The sequence below is a fragment of the Pungitius pungitius genome, chromosome 21, assembly GCF_949316345.1.
Source record: "Pungitius pungitius chromosome 21, fPunPun2.1, whole genome shotgun sequence".
Lineage (NCBI taxonomy): Eukaryota > Metazoa > Chordata > Actinopteri > Perciformes > Gasterosteidae > Pungitius > Pungitius pungitius.
In genome coordinates this window covers 15,402,629-15,422,739 of record NC_084920.1, presented here as the reverse complement: position 1 = coordinate 15,422,739, position 20,111 = coordinate 15,402,629, and the positions used below count along the sequence as shown (strand labels likewise).

The following is a 20,111-nucleotide window of genomic DNA, read 5'->3' as shown; positions in this document are numbered from 1 at the left end:
TGAAGAGCAGTGTCAGGCTAAAAGGGTTTGAAGCTCATTTGTACCCTGGGCCCCCCCTTGGTCGGTCATTCCAGCATCAGGGGACAGACTTCAATATCTGATCAGATCTATAATGTGGCATCTTGATAAAGGCAGACTCATTGATGACCACCACAGACTCACTGAGACTTACTGACGACCACCGGTGCCACTATGAGGACCTCGCTGTCTCGACACAAATGGACACATTGGTGCTTCAACATGACACTTCACATGATGTCATAATCATCACACCCTCTGCGCCGAATCTTCGGCCAAAACCGCGCGCGAGAGGAGGCGCAAAATGACCCATTTTCGCTCTTTCTCTCTCCTCCTCAGTTGGAAACATGAAACCTGGTCCTTGTCAGCCAAGTCCGTCCCCCGGACTCCCGGTTCCTGCAGCGCCAAACCTGCTCAGTGCGCTTCCTCGGACCAGGGTGCACACTTCTATTCGGGTTTTCCTTTACCAACCAGCCCTCCATATGAGCCATTCTCTCCCTGACGCGGGCTTCGGATTTGCTTAAAATCCGATTCGGAATAATCCGGAGCTTGAACCCCGCTCCAGCTCTCCGGGTTTCAAAAAGAGACGCGGAATCTAGTGCCCTGCATCCTGTCTTCTGTCTCTGTCACCTTCAACTGTCTCTGCGATGTAAAACATACCATTTTCTCTCCTTTTTTTATCCACGAAGGATTTAACCTTTTTTTTTCCCCCGAGGAAAGTAGTTATGGAGACAATGAAGTTGAGCATGCGTTTGGTTCTGGTTCTATTCGGATTATTTTTGCTCTGTTCTCCATCTGTGAGAGGCGAGCCGCAGCAGCAGGAGGAAGAGGAGGAGGAGGAGGAGGAGAGCTCATGTCAGGGCGCCTTCGACCTGTACTTTGTGCTTGATAAGTAAGTGGAAACTGCTTAATTAAAACCCTATTCATTAAATCATCTCCATTTACATTTCCTCTTACTGCTACTTTTATTGTTATTCAGGATGGAAAATTAAGTGACTGCTTTTTTTTTTTTTTTTAGGGGAATGATGGTAAATTCTTTGCGTGATTGTTATTTAAAAAGAGAAAAGTAGAAAAGAGAAGTTCCGCTTATGGTTTGCAGCATCTCCGATGCATTTGATGGGGAGGAGGCTGACTTTCAGAGTACAGCTTGCTGAATAAGCAGAACACCAGTGGCTTTGATTCAACATTTCTATTTCTCTGCAGATTCGAAAGATTTTGACCCTTTCCTCGAGAAAGAAAAAACGTATAACTGCCCAGAGGCAAAGACGCTGTAACTTTTTCCCCTCACTCATTCCCTTTGTTCACTCTTTTCACTTCCACTGTACGCCCACATAGGCTGGACTCTGAGCAACTGGAAACTTTACTACTTTACTCTGCTCTTTTATCTGTTGAGGCCTAAACGGTGCTGTGTCAGCTTCTCCTTGCACTAATGGAGCATGGAGTTGGGAGGAGAAAACACCAAAGGACAGGAAGCAACTCTGGTCTTAATTCGGAGGGCAGAATGTGGCACGCAGCACCTTCAGTCGCGTGTTTTCAGGGGGGTGTATTTAAGAGATAAAAACATGTAAAAATGTCATCTTGCAAGGTGACTCTATTACGTCTAATATGCCATTCGGTGCATGGCTTCATGTAAATGGCTTATATTTGTCACCCCGATGCCCCCCCCCCCCATCAGCCGTTATCAGCATCCAGCGCCTCGCTGTGTCCATTAAGGACGACATCTGTGACATGTTTCCCAGACCTGTCCATTCTCGGATAGAAGTGGGAGACAAAGTAAGAAAACTGCTCCCCAAATGTGGAGGGCCGCAGCTGGCTGGCGTTTTGCGGTAAACACATGCTGCAAATAAACGAGTTCTTCTTTTTTTTTCTTCCAATGTGGAAAGCTATTGTTCGCTGGTGCGTGTGCTGGTGACCAACAAGGTCATTGGAAACCTCCCTCAGGTTGCACCATGTCTCTGCCCTGGTTGAGCCGCGTGGACGGCGTTAAATGTGGGAGGACTTGGTGGAATGAACAGGCTGGTGGTGATGCTGACAGTCCTTCCTTCATCAAAGTACAGTAAGACACATGGGAGCGCTTTGGGGAACTTTGAATCATGGGTCCCCCACGGTGCAAGCCTTCCTCTTTTGTAAATAACCAAAGGATATTGGACAGGCAGGAAGTTGGTTGACAGTGAGTAACGCTGTTGAACAGAGGGGAAAACATGAGGGCTTTTATAATAAGAGCCACAGACTCGTCTTGGCTACTTGTCTCCTGTCTTTTCTATTCGGCAATAGCTGTGGTAGCTGAAAACCCTGATACCCGACGAGGGTGTTGCGTAAGAACGAAATCACTAGTGTCTTTAGAGGTGAAACAAGCACTTAGGAAAACAAGCACTTTTCATCAAGGAGATGAAGTTTTGTTGTTCTCTTCTTGATGAGCTGCATTTGACTATCGTGTTTTTGTTCATTGTGCACAAATTTGACTCTTGCGTAATACTGGTATCCCTGTTTAATTTGTTTGGTGAAATACTGTTGAAGGAAAGTGAAAGTAAAGAAAGATGTACTTTTACACTTGCCGCCCTCCGCTTCGTTTTCAACGTCTGTCGGCTTTTCTTCTCCACTGCGACCTCTGACCTTTTCATCTCCAGCAGCCTCCCATCACCTCCGTACCCTGTTACTGCCTCACTTGGTGTCGTCTCACAATCTCTCTCTCTCTCTCCGGGTTGGCGTGCCGCTCGTGCGACGGGTCGTGTCGCCTGATTCCCGCCAAGTCGGCAGGAAAAAAACCAGGACCGCAGCTGCAGTCCATAAATGCTTTGGACGTGTCTGGCAGTGAAGTGCGTTACCGCTGTGGAATGACACTGGCCCTGTGTTTGGGGATTTTGTCTTTCGCCTGCGAGCCTCTTCGGTTTCTTTCAGCGGGAAGCGATGTCTCGTATAAACGATGCCATGCTGTTGGAAGAATGAACGCCACTCCAACTCCTCTCCAAAAAAAAATCCCCAGGAACATTAGCCCCTCATTGACTTCCCCAGCGGCTGTTAAAGGTCGAATTGGAGTTCCGTCATTTGGCTGCTGGGCCCCAGCTGGGCGGCAGACGACCTGCTTTCAACGCTTTGAACCGCCAGAACAAAGCTGAGGGGCCCCTTAAGACGCGGGATCACCGGAGCTTTTTCCTACATGCCGTCATCTTGTTGCCCTCTGGGAGAGATGGGCTTTCTGCAAAGTTAAAAGAGGACTCGGTTCAACAGGCTGAAATACTCTGTAATACCTGCGACAATCACCAAATCTCTCACTTAAACAAATGTTTTACTGAAAGATAATTGGTTGTATGAAATGATTTCTAAATATCAGTGAGCTGTAACAGGCGTTTATACCATTTACTTGCCACAGTTGCCACTTGAGCGTGGTTACGTCAGCATTTAGTTGAAAGTCCCTCAGAACCAGTCTTGCATGTCTATGGAATAATGTGAAAATCCCCAAATCAACACAAACCAGTTGATGACAGGAAAGTGAGAAAAAACATACGACTCTAAAACTGTCAACGACTCAACCCATTTATCTCTTTCTCTTGTTTCTTATGTTTCAATCCAACAAGTTACGCCTCCTCCAGCTGAGCTCTTCAGCCCACACACACACACACACACACACACACACACACACACACACACACACACACACACTGTCTTCACCTTGCTCCGAGAGTCCGTCCAGTCCCAAAGAACACTGTTGCTGGGCTCTTTGGTGGAAGCTTCAAACCGCCATCACTTTGTCTGCAGATTGCATCGCCCCCTCACCTCTCGAAACCTTTATGTGAAGCGTCCAAACCCCGAAAAAACCCTCAACTCACATTCAGGAGGCAAAAAAAAAAGGGCACCACATAAAATAGTTTAGCTAAGAGCAATAGAATGAAACGGCCCACTTCCTCTCCCCGTGTTGTTTGGACAGGTGAGTAAATCTGCACAGCTAGAACTCGGTCCCACGAATGCAGCCACCTCGGTGAGTGGAGCCGCTCCAGGACAAACAGGAGTCATTGTGGTTCAGAAACAGGGAAAGAGAGATGAAAAGCAAAGAGGGGAGTCCTCAGATTCACCCTGAAGTTAAACAAATAGGGTCCCCACACCTCCACCTCCACGTGAGCATGCACGGACTTTTCATCTTCTCACCGTTGCTGTGATGGAGCACTTCACCAAAGAAATGTGCTCCTGCTTCTCAGAGGCTACGTGTGTGTGTGTGTGTGTGTGTGTGTGCAACCCCTGGGTGACTCTTTCTGTTTGCTCTGCACATTTTGCTGCACATCCAAGCTCCTCCTCAGCCTTTTTCTTTTTTGTTGTCCTCTTTCTTTGGCCCTGATGTGGGGGGGGGGGACAAGTCGTCCCATCAACAACAGCCCTGAGAAAACGCTTAGGTGAATCTGCTCAGACTGAACTTACATTACAACTCTGCTTCCATTGTAATTGGACTGTTCTAAGTTTCACATGGGTGGCATAAAGGAAGCTAACCCTTGACCTTTGGCAAAGGTGCAATGTTTTACTAATTCGGGTTGTTTTCCTTAAATGACAGAGGCATGATGGGAAAATCCCTCCTGAGCCAAGAAATAACTCCAAAACACCTCGGGGACAACCTCTGAGACCCTCTGGTCCACAATTCGTCTGCATTTCTAATGTAGCTTTTGTAATGTAATTTACTGGACAAATGTTTTCTCATCATTCTCATGGTGTCGTACTTCCTCCAACGCCTCCTCATCCTCTTTAGTTTGACCACAGTCAATTAGCTCATTTCCCGTTTGTCATCCCTTTTTGCTTATGCTCACACTTAATGAAATGACCACAAACACACACACACACACACACACACACCTCAGGAAATGAAGGTAGCTCCCATAGGGTTTTTTTTCTTTATAGTCCAGTTTTATGGAAGCTCCCCTGGGGAGACCGGGACCTTTTTCCTTAGACTTCGGGGCGTCTTTGAGGATACAGGAGGCTGCTAAATGACACCGCAGACCACACCACCAGCCTCTTTCATCTCAACAGGCACCTGTTGTATAATTGTTTAAGTCACCCCCCCCCCCCTGTGATGAATAACCGGGATCGTCAAGGTTCTTAATTCAATTTCATTTCCTCCCCATCAGGGTTTAGTAAAGCATCTACTAGCTATCAATCTGTCGCCAGTAACTATACAAATATATCTATCTGTGTTACAAAAACAGGAAGGGAAGTCACTGGGACAAGTCACACAGCGTCTGGCCATAAATAAAAGCTTCTTCTTGTTTTGGAGCGAATGATATTTTTGTTCTCAGCTGGCAGAGCAGTGTTTTGTCTGCTGTGACTTATTGGAGCTGCAGTGTGTCTCATAGGCAGCAGAAGAGTTGACATTGAGTTCAATCTGAATCATTTTTAACACAGATTTTTGCAAAGAATAATCGGTGGCAGGTTTATGCGCTTGTTTTTGTGATTCGCTTCGCTCCAGTTTAAGGATTTTCTTGCTCACTTTATTTTTTCAACCACTGCATTCGATCACAATTCCATTTTCTCTTTTTTTTGTCTTAGGTCTGGCAGTGTGAAAGATCACTGGCAGGAAATCTACGACTTTGTGGAGAACTTAGCGGAGAAGTTCAAAAGGTAAACGTTCCCCCATCGGCCGTCACACAGAACAACACCATCTACTCATCAGGTGGGAGGTGGAGACGACGACCGTATGCTGCAACATGTCAATGGTGTGGAGAGATTTTGGGGCCCTTTGCAGCCTTTCTGCTGGTGAACTCCGGGCCTCCTGGAGCCCGGAGCTGTAGATCACCGTCATCCGTCCCCCCACGGCGACAGCTGGCAATGCGCTCAGTCAGCCACAAAGGCCTCCATGTGCACGGCTGGTCTGGGATTCACAGCCTCTGTAGATCCACCCCCCCCTCAATGGTCCTCACATCTGACATAGGAAGAAATATTCTTGAAATAAGTTAAGGCAAGCCCAAAGGGACAAAATGCAACAAGCAGATTTTAAAGTGTATCATCACTGTAATAATTTACATCCTTTTTACTTATATCAGACGTATGGATTACAAATGTGTCAAACCAGAACTTTAAGTGACTGTAGATATTTCTGCACCTTTGAAATGAGCTGAAATGAGTAATCCACCGTTCCCACAGCTGGCCTTCAGCTCGTGGGTGGCTTTGTTTGGTCCCTGCTCCTCGGAGGCCACAACAACAACAACCTGCAGTTTCAAAGCAACGCAAAGTCGGCCCTTCTGTTTTTTTACAAACACGAACAGTCGTTTCAAACGGCGCAAAACCTGCCGTCGCTTTCTCACAAATAATCAGACAAACAGCACAGAGAGAGCTGCACGCGTATGTTTACGAGCCCGTCGTTCCTCTCTGAACACAACAGCTCAGCCGTAAACAGGAACAGCCACATCTGAGGCCGCAGTGCCAACGCAGACCTTTGAGGGGGGGGGGGTCACGCATGTCACTCACGTGCACCGCTCCGTGCACGCTGACGCTCCATGTCTGCACCCGCCATGCAACTCGTGCAGAGACACTTTGTTGAAATAAAGCGGATTAGTCGATGTTCCTGGTAGAAATGGTTTTATTACTTATTACGTGTTGTGCAAGGTGGGAAACCCCCCCCCCCCTCCCCGATGGTGATGTTTGACACGCGTCATCATTATTTGGTTGATCCTTGAGGCGCTGAGTGATGATGACTTTTGCCTGTTTGCTCCTCCTGTTCCAGTCCCATGCTGAGGATGTCCTTCATAACCTTCTCCACCAGAGCCTTCACCATCATGAAACTGACGGAAAACAGGTAAACTGTAAACTAAGTGTCATCTGCTGATGAGTGAGATGAATTCCATTTTCTCCCATGAATACATTTAAAGCACGGAATGCTCTAGCATCACAGAAATGGTGTTTCCACTTGAATCAAAGGCATTTCCAGCTGGGAATAATGCTCCACTGACCAAACAGGATTTAGGGTGGGCTTTAGCGACTATAGTGCAAATAGTGAAGGCAACAAAGCAGAAGGCGAAAAACACACAAAAAGTTTAAAAGGTCTCCTCCTCTCTGCAGAGCGACCATCAGAAAGGGGCTGGTTGCTCTGAGCAAAGAGGTCACTGGTGGAGACACGTGCATGGACCTTGGCCTGCGCAAGGTAAGCCTCTGTCCGAAGCCTTAGCTGTTTTTAAAAGAGCCAGTCCACTGAAATAGTGGTTTGAATGTGAAGCTTTGGTATTTCCTGTCCCTCTCACCACGAGAATGTCTCCTCATTCACAGGCGAACGAGCAGATCCACCAAGAGAACTTTGGTACGCGTGGGCGAAAGCCAAAAAAATAAAAATAAAAAATGAATGCCTTCTTCAGTCGAGGTTTTAGCCTGCAATAACGTCCGCAATATCTCCTGCAGGCACGGCCAGCGTGATCATCGCGCTGACGGACGGGGAGCTGCTGGAACATCATCTCGTCACCGCGCAGCAAGAGGTAGCCAGCCGCCTGCAGCTTCTGGGCGACACGTTCTTTCGCTGCAGGGCCCGGCACTTAATGGGTTGTACCGCTTGTGTGTGTGTCTCCCCCCCCCCCCCCCCCCCCGACAGGCGGAGAGGGCCCGGTCTCTGGGAGCCGTCGTGTACTGCGTTGGTGTCAAAGACTTCAATGAGACGCAGGTAAGGCCCACGTTTTTTTTGCCTTTTTTAAAAGGAATCCACGGTTTGGGGACTTCTCCTCCCTCCATGTCGCATAGACATTCAGTGTTCTTTAGTGCATGAATACACTGTATCATGCTGGTACAATCTGATATTAAATATCATTATCATCACCTGAATATTAAAGATGTCTCGCTGAACACACTTACAGAAAACACTCCTTCAAAATACTTCTCTAATTCCTCTCCTCTCTCCCCCCTCCTCCACCCCCCCCCCCCCCCCCCCCCCGCCCCCTCCCTCCATAGCTGGCCACTATTGCGGACACCATCGAGCACGTGTTTCCTGTGCTGGGCGGCTTCCACGCCCTGCGGGGAGTCATTGATTCGGTGAATAGACTCTTCTCAGCGTCGCTGTGGCTGAAGCTCACAAACCTCCACAGCATTAGAGGGGGAGGGGGAGGGGGGGGGGGGGGTCAGAACATACTTCAGGAAACACTCAAACATGAATGCACAGAGAGCCCAGTTACTCATCAGACATCTGGTCACTACATCGGGTCGTCCGATGCTAAAGTAGCTCGCATTTAGTTCCAATGCAGGTTTAGTTGAGGATTCAACTCAACCGGACCCTGCAACCCGCTCTCTTTTTTTTATTTTTTTAACACGCATTGGGCCGAACTGTAGGTCTCTGTGTACTCCGGCCTCATGAAAACCCATGCACATATTTAAAGAGTACACTACAGGCAGGCTCCAAGAACAACAAGCACCTCTCCCGTGTTTGAAATATGCATTTCAAGGAGTGGAAAATGTGTGATTATTGAGTTCTCCTGTGCTATTTTTTTTTTTAGCTTATCTGACAAATCTGTTTGTTACAAAGAGCCAAGCAGCCGTGTGCGAACAAAATAAAAAAATAAATAAACGTCCTCCTCGTTGACCCTGCAGATCATCAAGAAGTCCTGCATTGAGATCTTGACAGCGGAGCCCTCCAGGGTGTGTGCGGGGGGTAAGGAGCTGAAAACACACACACACACACACACAGTCATTTCGTCACTGCGTGCTCATCGGCGAGATGAGTCCATGAGTATCCCAGAACAACCAATCGTACGTGAGCATCCAGGTGACGGATGGCATCAAAGGCTCTCATTGAAGGGGTTGGCCCTGACAGAGTGGTGTTATTGGCTGAAATGTAAAGCGGACAAAACTTTAGTGTCCTGCCAAGAGAAAGATTATCACAGTTAAAGCAAGATTAAATGGACATTTAAAAAAAAAAAGCAGAGGGACAGCTTCCCACATCTGCCGTTGTCTTCTTTTTTCTCTGTGAACATGGAGCTGAGAAATCTGTGTGGTCCACTGAGGTCACCCGCTGGACAGGCTCCGCCCCCCACAATGACCTCATTGGTTAAAACGCGTGATATATGCCGGTATATAGATTTATACATATTACTATAGAAGTTATTAGAAATACAATTATGGAAGTAAATCTGTGCCATCGGGGGTTGAAATAAAAAGTTGATTGAATTTCTAGCACTGAATATTTATGCATTGAAATTATGTACCTGAATGTTTTTCAACATTAAAACACCGCAAAAAAATTCAACCTAAAAAAAAAAAATGTTGAAATATTCGAAATGGAGGCTACAATATTCAACCGCAAAAAATTCAACCTTGGCACACCAATATGCGGAGGCTACAATATTCAACCCAAATAAATTCAACCTTGGCACACCAACATCCGGGACACTAAGGAGGAGCAATCGATTCTAGATTCAAGATCAGGAGCGTGCGTCAAGCTGAAGGAGCGAGCACCCAAAACACCTTCGGCTTCGGATTGTATCCATGTCCAATAATAACGGGACTTTAACTCTTCTTCATGTCATCAGTGTGGTTTGTTTCTGTAAGATTCCGTGTTAGACAGCTGACATTTGTACATTAACAGACTGTGTTGGACATGAACTAAGCGGAAGTTAAACGAGAGCGTACAGCCGCTCACAATACGCCTCTTCTTCTAGTTTTGAATTCATTTAATGATGCTGAGATCCTTCGACAAGCTGTTAGGAGTGATTGGCGGAGTTTTGAAAACCAGGAACGCGCTTGAAGAGGCAGATGAGCCGCTGTATCGTAGTGGGGGGGGGGGGGGGGGGGGGGGGGCAGCGGCTTTAGCGGAGCGTGCAGACGCATAAACCCGACAGGACATGCAGGAATAACCGCAGTAGCGTCGGTGGAAGGATCCTTTTTCACAGCGGCACAAGCCGATCTCAGTTGGGTATTAAGCGACATTCAAAGTCCACGTAACGTTAAATGAGTCTTCGTGGCCATGGGTAAACGTTATTGAGGATCTGGCACAACACAGCGACCTGCAAGTAGCGCAGAGTCTTACATAAAGGGATGTACGTCTTAATGCGAGGCTTTAGAATTTATCTCAAAGGGATCCTGTATTTGCTCGTAAAGTCTGAAACGAGAACCCATTTTTCAGTGACGGTGTTACGTGCCTACTGGTTTTTGAACTACTGGTTTGGCTACGGGTGCGTGTTTGTTTTCCCCCGGTGTTACGTGCCTACTGGTTTTTGAACCTACTGGTTTGGCTACGGGTGCGTGTTTGTTTCCCCCCGGCAGGCAGGTGTTGTCTGCCTCCGTCACTTGAGTCGTCACACATTTGCAAACATATTGTTCTGAAAATGTTCAAAAATGCATCCCATATCCATTGCAGCGATTACGATTGTATAAGTGAGCACTACGTCACTGCCACGTATGAAGAAATACATAAAAGAACATTTATTAAAAGTCCGCCACAACCGGGATTCGAACCGTGTCGCGCAAAATAACGTAGTGCCACAGAGCGGCTGTGCTACCCACTCGGCCAACCGAGCTTAATCGATTTCAGTTGATTTGTATATTTTAATAGAGTTGTATATCGTCAGTGGCAAGCAAACGTTTTTGTTTAGGGTGAACATTATATGTTCTTTTATGTATTTCTTCATACGTTGCCACACTGATGGCATGAAGAAGAGTTAAAGTCCCGTTATTATTGGACATGGATACAATCCGAAGCCGAAGGTGTTTTGGGTGCTCGCTCCTTCAGCTTGACGCACGCTACTGATCTTGAATCTAGAATCGATTGCTCTACCTTAGTGTCCCGGATGTTGGTGTGCCAAGGTTGAATTTATTTGGGTTGAATATTGTAGCCTCCGCATATTGGTGTGCCAAGGTTGAATTTTTTGCGGTTGAATATTGTAGCCTCCATTTCGAATATTTCAACATTTTTTTTTTTTAGGTTGAATTTTTTTGCGGTGTTTTAATGTTGAAAAACATTCAGGTACATAATTTCAATGCATAAATATTCAGTGCTAGAAATTCAATCAACTTTTTATTTCAACCCCCGATGGCACAGATTTACTTCCATATACAATCGCATAATTGAAGAGGTGCATTCTTTGATTTGAGGATTGAGGCCCATGATTCCATCTTGTTGCGGTTTGTTGAGCATCATGAACATCACATGCATGTATAAAATGTATAAAACTGTGTGTGTGTGTGTGTGTGTGTGTGTGTGGTGTGTGAGCAGAGTCCTTCCAGGTGGTGGTGGGAGGAAACGGCTTTCTCCACACCAGGAACATCAACCAGGTGCTCTGCAGCTTCAAAATCAACGACACCGTTACAGTCAGTGAGTACTTTGCTCCTTTTCGGTCTCCTGAGGTGACCCGGTTTACGTTTAAGTCTCCATCAGGGCCCTTTGGTCCCTTCGTGAAAATGCTTCTTTGGCGAGAATGCACAACAACGCGCGGATGAGCTTCAGCAAGATCTTGTCTTTGCTTCCCAGATGAAAAGCCGGCTGACGTGAAGGACACGTTCCTCATGTGTCCGGCTCCTGTCATCCATGAAGTTGGGAAGTAGGTGCCCCTTCGTTCACCTTTGAATCCCGTTCTTTCCCCCCGGAGGCACAGAGGAGCACGCGTACACGTGTGTGCTTATAGCGATACGAAGGGGGGGGGGGGGGGCTGAGTCAGCACACGCCGTTGTGAAGCCTCCATCCTGAAGCTCCTCTTTCAGCTCATTATTTTTAGCCACTTCTTTACATGTTTTTTTGGGCTGCGTCGCTCCAAAAGCACAGCGTGTGCTACAAGCAGTTTGTTTGTCGTAAACACTTTGCAGGATGATGACAATTCTACGCTGTGTTTACGGCTCAGTCGACACAAACATTTAGTAAAAAGCAGCTTAAAGGTCTCTCCCAACGACGGGTGAATACGACACAGTGTCCAAAGTCACCGCACAATGTCTGTCCTTATGCGTTTGGGGTCGTCTTCCCGTGCGTCTGAGAAACACCAGTGAGGTTCAGAACGGGGTCACACCATCTCCTGGTGGTCCAACATCAACAACCCACAGACCTCCTTAACCAGAGTCTCCATGGGAAGAACAGTCCACAGAGGAGGAGGTTCAGGGGACTGCGGTTGAAATCTTTGCAACTGCATTGGTGCAAAGAGTCACTTTTTAGCTTCTTCTTTGAATGATTCCGTAATTGCGCCACAAATTCCATCCTTTAATTCTCTCGTGAAAGTTACACATTCGATTCACGGTTAATAATTGCAGTGTCCAGTGGTGTGGGAACATGTGCATGGAGGATAGATTTAAACGGCCTGCACTGATGGCTGAAGCTTCAGCTCCACACACACACTTTACTGCCCCCCCCTATCTGCCTCCTATTTGTGTCCGTTACCCAGAGGCCTCAAACCCTCTTGCAGCAGCCTCCTTGTGGCTTCGTTCCTTTGTGAGAGGAGACCAAAGCTCCTCGGTTTGCAAACTGCTCCATTAATGCCCGAAAAAACACGTCAGACTGATTCACAGCAAATTTGACGCAAAAATAAAACTCAAAGCACAACCTGCATCACTGCCGCATTGCTTTTAGTTTTATTTTTTATGTTATAGGTGTAGTCTCTCCGTGTCAGTAGGAATGCAGGCTATTTAGTGCCTGTGTTTTTTAGGCAGATTTTTCTTCTAATGAGCAGCATAACTCCAGTGTGTGTTTGATTTATTACAACATGAACGCAAACATCGCCTTCCTCCCCTTTAAGACTCTTTTCAAGTTTAAATCTCCTAAAGACCAGCTGTTTGTCATCACCAAGGTACGTCTGCTGTGGATCATGAACCCACACTCCCTCTCCCTCCCTCTCCCTCTCTCTCCATCCAGTCTGCTTCTTTTCAAACAACAGCTCACTGAGTCAGAGCAAAGACAGGCTTATCAGTCAAATAGCCGGCTTTGTGTGTGTGTGTGTGTGTGTGTGTGTGTGTGAATCCACTCAGCGTGGAGCTTGTGGATCGGACACAGTTCTCCATCAGGTGTCGTCCTGTCAGGTCAAAACCGATCTGAGTCCAGTGAACTCAAGATGTCGCCGAATTGTCCCTCTCGTTCTTCTACTAAGGGTCCGGCGGTTTTTCTCCCTTCAAACAAACCACCTCCGCTGACGTGATTGGGTGTGAACCCGAGGTCAAATGACATCATCCTGTAGAATCGAATCGAGCGTTGGGAGGAAATGCTTCGGGCTGCAAAAACCTGCTCCAATCATGGCGGTTGTTTTGCATTGTTTCTGTGTTCCAGGGTGATCTATCTGCAGGTGAGCATGAACGACGGCCTGTCCTTCATCAGCAGCAACGTGCACATCACCACCATCGAGTGTGTAAGTGGCTCCTCTTCGCCCCCATGTTCATGCATCAAAAGACACACATTTAAACCACCAAACCAACACATTCGGAATAGAAAAACTGAACCAGGGTTTGTGACTTGAAGCAATCTGAAGAAAATAGAAAAAACATCCCACATGGATCCAGAGCAACAGGCTCTTTGAAGGTGACATCACAGCCATTAAAGCCGCGCTGCGGCTCGTGATGCACAGAGCTCAATGGGAGCGTCGTCATCAGCTGCTTCCCACCATTAAACTACGCCATGTCTGCTGGAGTCCCAGCAGGCTTTGAGGGGGGGGGGGGGGGGACGGGGGGTGGTGTCGGCCCCGCGCAATAGACGACGCGACAAACCCCCTGTGAGGCCCTCGCCAAAGTCTCCCGGCCTGCCACGCCTTCGTTTAGCCTTTGTAGTTAGTCCATAAAATGGGCCCGTGCGGCACGAGAGAACATGTGTCACATGTGGTGACACATGTCACAAATTCAGTTTGAGAAAACCCGCTGATTTGGGAAATTTCCGAGCGCCGATGTTACTGTTTATGCGCCGACGCGTGCGGTCGTGAAGGTTCTGATGTCATGCGTGTGTGCGTGCGCGTGTGTGTGTGTGTGTGTGTGTGTGTGTGTGTGTGTGTCAGTCTGACGGCAGAGTCCTCCTGATCTCCCTGCTGGTGTTGTTGCTGCTGCTCGCCCTGCTCTTCATGTGGTGGTTCTGGCCGCTCTGCTGCACCGTGGTAAGAAGAACAGGGTGTCGGACACTTGAATTACAGTTGGTTTGTCTGCACGCCGAAGGGGGGGGGGGGGGGATTAAAGCAGCTCAGGGGCTCCTTACTAAAAGCAACACGCAGACCTTGTCGTGTCTTTTGTTGTTCCACAGGTGATCAAAGAACCACCTCCTCCACCTCCTCCCGAGCCTGTGAGTAAAAAGACACACACACACACGTCCTGTGCACTAAGTGGTGTGTTTGCCTCCCCCCACTTTGCTAATGTGAACGCTGTTTTTATATTCTCAGTGGACAGCCTGCTTGTTCCTCCAAAGCCCCCCCCCCCCCCGGTAACAAATAAAAGTGGGTCCGTTTCTGTGTGAACTTTAGGAGAGCTCGGACGATGAGGACGGCCTCCCCAAGAAGAAGTGGCCCACCGTGGACGCCTCTTATTACGGAGGAAGAGGCATCGGAGGAATCAAGAGGATGGAGGTGACGCCACGACAAAGCGCCGTAATCGAATCTAATGGCAGACCGTAAACGACCGTTACTGACGCGCCGCGCCCCCCCGTCCCGTAGGTGCGCTGGGGGGGGAAGGGCTCGACCGAGGAGGGCGCCAAGCTGGAGAAGCCGAAGAACGCGGTGGTGAAAATGCCGGAGCAGGAGTACGAGCCCTTCGAGCCCAAGCCCAAGAAAGCCCACAGCCGGAGGGCGCCCCAGGACAGGAAGTGGTACACGCCCATCCGGGTAAATGGCGCCGATTGAGATGATGGCGGCGACTTAGCCGTAGCAAAATGTCTGCTTCTCAGTAACACACACACACACACACACAAAAATAAAAAATCCACCTCGCTCACAGTTTGACCGCTGTGGAGTTTTTCTGAGCTCCTGCCCAGCGGGTTTCAAATAACTGCGGGCGGCAGAACTTTCTCCAGCCGCAGAGGAGCCTGAACTCCTACAACCGGAGAGAAGAGAAAAAAAAACCATGAAAAGCACAAGACAGCCGAGAGGAATGAAGCCGGCTAACGGTGGCGTTTCTGTATAATTAGTTGGATAAGCACAACATTCAATTCAATTATCAGGGCGGCTTTAATCCCGCTGTGCAATCCAGCTGTGTGCGTTTGGTTCTGCAGATGTGGCCAGCTGTCAAACCCCATTTCTCCCCCCCCCTCCCCCTTCTGTCCCGCTCAGGGTAAACTGGACGCGATCTGGGCTCTGTTCTGCCGCGGGTACGACCAGGTCTCCCTGATGAGACCCCAGCCCGGCGATAACGTGAGTACCTGCAGTCCCCCCCCCCAGGTCCACGCGATGGATCCATCCCTCCACCAATAGCCGGCTTTCTATCCTTTCTTTCTTTTCTTTTTTATTGACTTTCCCGGGGTGGACTGATTTTAATATTGAACTCATCATAATAATAAAAACTTCTGCTTCAGCTTCTGAGCTGATGTGCCATCTTGAAGGGTTTATCGTGTTCTAGTTTCACTTAGAAACACGTCATCCCTCCTCCTGCTGAGAGGAGTTTGGTTTGGGGGGGGGGGGGGGGGGGGGCACTGAGACCAGAGAGCTGTCAGGCGGTTCCTGCTTCTCCATCCACTCCTCATCCTCCCTTTGCACCGTTTTCTGCCCTCCCCCAATTTGTTGTGCCATCTTTTCCCTCACTGTTCACCCCCCCCCCTCACCCCTCCCGAGCCGACTCTCTCGCTGCCCCAGTTAAAACTCGTGAGTAGAAAATCTCCAGCGATTTCTTTTTATTATTATTTTACGTGAATTCCACATTTAAGAGTCTTTTCTTGGCACCGGCGGGGGGAGCAGAGACAGAATCTGCTTTCGGCTCCTTGCGGAGGAAACAATCACCTCCAGCACCGTCAGATAAAGAGAGGTTTTCCAACCGATGCCTCCTCCCCAGAGAAGCTGGGCCTGACTTCGCCCTGCGTTACTTCGCCGCTTATTTTCCACACAAACGATGTCGCCTCCTCAAGTCATTTGGGGGCTCCTAACGATGCGGTAGAAACATCTCAGGCCAGCAGGCCGCCTCGTTTCCAGGTACTTTAAGTTTTTATTCCCAGGCCAAAGTGGAGTGGAATTTTGCTTTAGGTTTCCCCCCCCCCCCAAAAAAAAGTGAGTTTGGTGTTAAATGGCTGCGACAGTCTCCCGCCGACCGGCGCCGCCCGGCTCGGGACGCGGGGCCGAGCCGACCGGGTTCCGGCTTGGATACTTGTGTTCGTCGGCGTGCGTTGCCGCGGCGACCGCCACAACAACGGCTGAATGTCAGGCCCGTGACCCCGGCGCCGCATCCTGCCTTTAGCATCCTGCCTTTAGCTACGCAGTTAGTTCTTGCTGATGAATCCAATGGCACCAAAACAAAGTGCATCTGATATTCATATCCTCTAAAGACTAAATTCATCACACGGATGAAGTTATCTACATTTGAGAGTCAGCGGTTATGAGAATATGTGTGTGTGTGTGTGTGTGTGACCAAACCACATCCATTACGCTGACGTCAGAGAGTACAGTACGAGGGGGGAGTTTCTTTCTCTCACATAAACACAAGCCTCCCACGGGACGTATTCAGCGGGCTAAAGGACATGAGGTCATACCAAGCAACTGCCAGGGCCGCCTCCACCTAACCGACCGAGTCTCACACGCACGCACACACACACACACACACACACACGTGCACACACACACACACAGATGTGCACGTGTGGCCCAGGCAGAGAGCATTTTATGACCCTGGTAAGACTGCAGACGTCGGAGGAGGTCAGAGAGGAGTCGCCGCTTCATTTAATCCAGTGAAATGTTGGTAGACTCAAAGCGCCGCTGCGTCCCGACGGACCCACCAACGCCAAGAATTGCCACATCGTCCCAATGTATTGACCCACTTTAGGGTGCTTCTACCTCCAAGTCCTCAATCCACACAGCTTTGTAAGCGACATCCAGTCGCTGGCTAAGAGCAGATTAACATGACTGCCAACCCCCCCATGCAAGTGTGGAGCGCGTAGAGTCGCGGCGGTACCAGCGACCCGCGGGCCTCGTGGGTCAGAGGAACGTTTAGCGAGCAGCTCCGGAGTCGAATGGGACTTCTGCCCGGAACCGTTTGATTCGTTTTACAGTCCGATAAGTCAAAACTTCCACTGTTGAACCGTTTTAACACAATTTTATTCAAATCACACTTCTGATTCCAACCTACTTTGATGTTGCACATTCCGTACATACTTTCAACTGTTGTATTTTTTTTGCCGTGCCATTTAAATCCACAGTGTTGATGATGTTTTCAATATATTATTATCATTGGAACTCTTCCACAGGCCCGTCTTACAGCTCAACACCAACACCCTGTTATTTAAGCGCGTTAGCATGCTAACATTAGCACGCTAACATTAGCACGCTAACATTAGCATGCTAACATTAGCACTCTGAGAAGAGCCTCATAGGTTTGTCGGGTAGTTGAACTTCTGTGGGAAAAGTTCTCCTTTTGAAGACGTTTCCCTCCTTCCTTTCACCTCCAGGGTCGATGCATCAACTTCACCAGAGTGAAAGAGGAGTCAGCGGCAGCCAAGGCCCCCCCCCGCGCCGCGACCCACACCCTCTCGCCCCCGCCGCCGCCGGACTACCACCCCGCCCCCACTTCCCCGCCCCCCGCCGCCAGCCCTCCCGCCAGGTCCCCCCCCTCAGGCCCCGTGCCCCCGGGGCCGCCGCCATCACGCACGCCCCCGGGGCTTCCCTGCGCGCCGCCCTCGCGCCCCCCGCCCAGCCTGTGACCCCGAAACACACACAGAACAAAAACAAAGTGTTTTGTGTTGTGCTCTTCTTGTACGTGAGAATGTCAAACTGCACGTAGAAAGCCATTTAAAAAAAATACAAAAATAATAACGCAGGGAATCTTGGTGTAACTCCTACATTGTAAAAAAAAAAAAGAGAAAGCAGTTTGACCGTTGACCTTTGGCCCGACACACAGAGGCTGAACAGGGGGGGGGGGGGTTCGGGCACATATATTCTACTAAAGTGTTTGTGAGATGGTGGTGGATTGTTGCTGGACAGCAAAGCATGCAGGCACAGGAAGTCCACACAATAAAACCGCAGTTCATCCACTGCTGGCTGGGACTTTAACCCAAAAGTAGGTTAAACCTGGGATTGGATTAGAATTACAACTGGTTACTGTTGTCAAAAGGGATTTTCTACTTCACCTTTTTGGGATGTTTCTTCTATCCAACAACATCCTAGAACACGACCACCCTTAAAAAGCGAATTGATGCAGTCACAGCCTTTTTGTGACGGGGAAGTGTACAGACGTAAGGTGGAAGGCATGTTTTTACGACGTGTGTTACGTTGGTCGATATCTCTGAGGCTTTGGATTTTGTCCTTAACTCCCATTTATTGTTTATTGAATTTAGAATACAGCAATATGTATTTTAGGGTTTTTGGCATCTGCGTAAATAGACTGCTGGACAACTACAGTATGTATTCCTCTTTTTTTTTTTGTTGCATTTGGACATTTAAATCTGACAACCAGAAATCAGGTTGACGTCACACCTTTTCATACACAACCCTCCGACTGTACTTTAATACCGATATGTGTGTTTTATGTCTTTAGCCTAATCATCGCCGGTCACATTGCAACTGCAGGGCAGTTCAACGTGCATCTAATTTATTATACTCCCGAGAGAGAAATAGAGGGGTACTTGAATATCGACAAGGTGTCCAACCACAAAGACACTGTGCACAGGATTTTGATACATAGGAGCCAGCCAGTTAAAAGTGAGCGGCGTTTCACAAGCCCTCAGCTGCGTAGAGACATTTCAAACTCAATGTGAATTTGTTAAAAGAATTTAAATTGCATGAATCTTGGCGTGCATTAGGCGTCTCATAGGTCGTCGCCAGCATTTAGGCAGTGACTAGATGTTGGATTGGGGAAATGGACCTGAATAATGAACAGAACTAGGACATTTGGACTTCAGTGTGTAGTAAAGCTGGTATTCCTTGTTTTTCCACTTCCTTTTGGGATTTTGTTCTGGTTTGGATTCTTTTATACTTTCATTTTGAAGAAGGTATCACAATTATAACGTGTAAACTTATACTACATGCGTTCATTATCGCTGAGCTATACAGCTCAGTTAGAGAAACATGCTACATATTCCAATTTTGCAAGCAATTTCCAGCATTTGTCTACATTTCTCCTTTCAGTTATAAGATGACCGTTTCCTTGTTTTGTCCTCTGACCAGAACTTACACATGCCAGATTATTCCCTTTTCCATTCACAAAAACTAAGGTTTAAGTTGGAACGGTTAGTTGGGGGGGATTTTGTTTTTAACATTGTGGTAATTCAGTTCAACTCTATAAGAATTTCACATTTCCTGCTGCAATGTGGGGAGATCAGTGTTTGAATACATTATGTCAATCAGTGTATTTCCCACCTATGAACAGCAGTACTGAAGCCAACACAAAAGACTTATAATCATTTTATCTTGTTGATTGAAATGACTTTGCTTTTTTGTCTTTTTTTAATGGTATAAATAAAGGTTGACTTTCAAGCTTTTACCTGAGATTTTCTGTGTGAGTCCTGCCTCTCTGAGTCCTGCCTGTGTGAGTCCTTTCTGTCTGTGTGAGTCCTGTCTGTGTGAGTCCTGCCTCTCTGAGTCCTGCCTGTGTGAGTCCTGCCTCTGTGAGTCCTGCCTGTGTGAGTCCTTTCTGTCTGTGTGAGTCCTGCCTCTGTGAGTCCTGCCTGTGTGAGTCCTTTCTGTCTGTGTGAGTCCTTTCTGTCTGTGTGAGTCCTGTCTGTGTGAGTCCTGTCTGTGTGAGTCCTGTCTGTGTGAGTCCGGCCTGTGTGAGTCCGGCCTGTGTGAGTCCTTTCTGTCTGTGTGAGTCCTTTCTGTCTGTGTGAGTCCTTTCTGTCTGTGTGAGTCCTTTCTGTCTGTGTGAGTCCTTTCTGTCTGTGTGAGTCCTTTCTGTCTGTGTGAGTCCTGTCTGTCTGTGTGAGTCCTTTCTGTCTGTGTGAGTCCTGTCTGTGTGAGTCCTTTCTGTCTGTGAGAGTCCTTTCTGTCTGTGTGAGTCCTGTCTGTGTGAGTCCTTTCTGTCTGTGTGAGTCCTTTCTGTCTGTGTGAGTCCTTTCTGTCTGTGTGAGT

The 20,111-nt window shown here is 48.1% G+C and overlaps 1 protein-coding gene across 1 annotated transcript; it reads left to right on the top strand.

Moving 5' to 3' along the window:
- The first annotated feature begins 306 nt into the window (after nt 1-306).
- On the top strand, nt 307-19,423 carry antxr1c (ANTXR cell adhesion molecule 1c). The gene is made up of 18 exons (XM_037462833.2): nt 307-910; nt 5,545-5,616; nt 6,719-6,790; nt 7,054-7,135; nt 7,258-7,288; nt 7,387-7,460; nt 7,574-7,642; nt 7,927-8,007; nt 8,560-8,620; nt 11,180-11,278; nt 11,435-11,504; nt 13,208-13,286; nt 13,923-14,018; nt 14,162-14,200; nt 14,379-14,480; nt 14,568-14,735; nt 15,180-15,260; nt 17,498-19,423. Exons 1-18 carry the CDS (start codon nt 744-746, stop codon nt 17,747-17,749), a joined length of 1,695 nt encoding a protein of 564 aa, XP_037318730.2. The 5' UTR covers nt 307-743; the 3' UTR covers nt 17,750-19,423.
- Nucleotides 19,424-20,111: the final 688 nt, after the last annotated feature.

Coding starts and splice junctions, on each gene's coding strand:
- antxr1c (XM_037462833.2), top strand. CDS start 744: ATGGAGACAATGAAGTTGAGCATGCGTTTGGTTCTGGTTCTATTCGGA. Junction 7,289..7,386: donor GATCCACCAAGAGAACTTTG/GTACGCGTGGGC, acceptor TATCTCCTGCAG/GCACGGCCAGCGTGATCATC. Junction 11,505..13,207: donor GTCATCCATGAAGTTGGGAA/GTAGGTGCCCCT, acceptor TCTGTGTTCCAG/GGTGATCTATCTGCAGGTGA.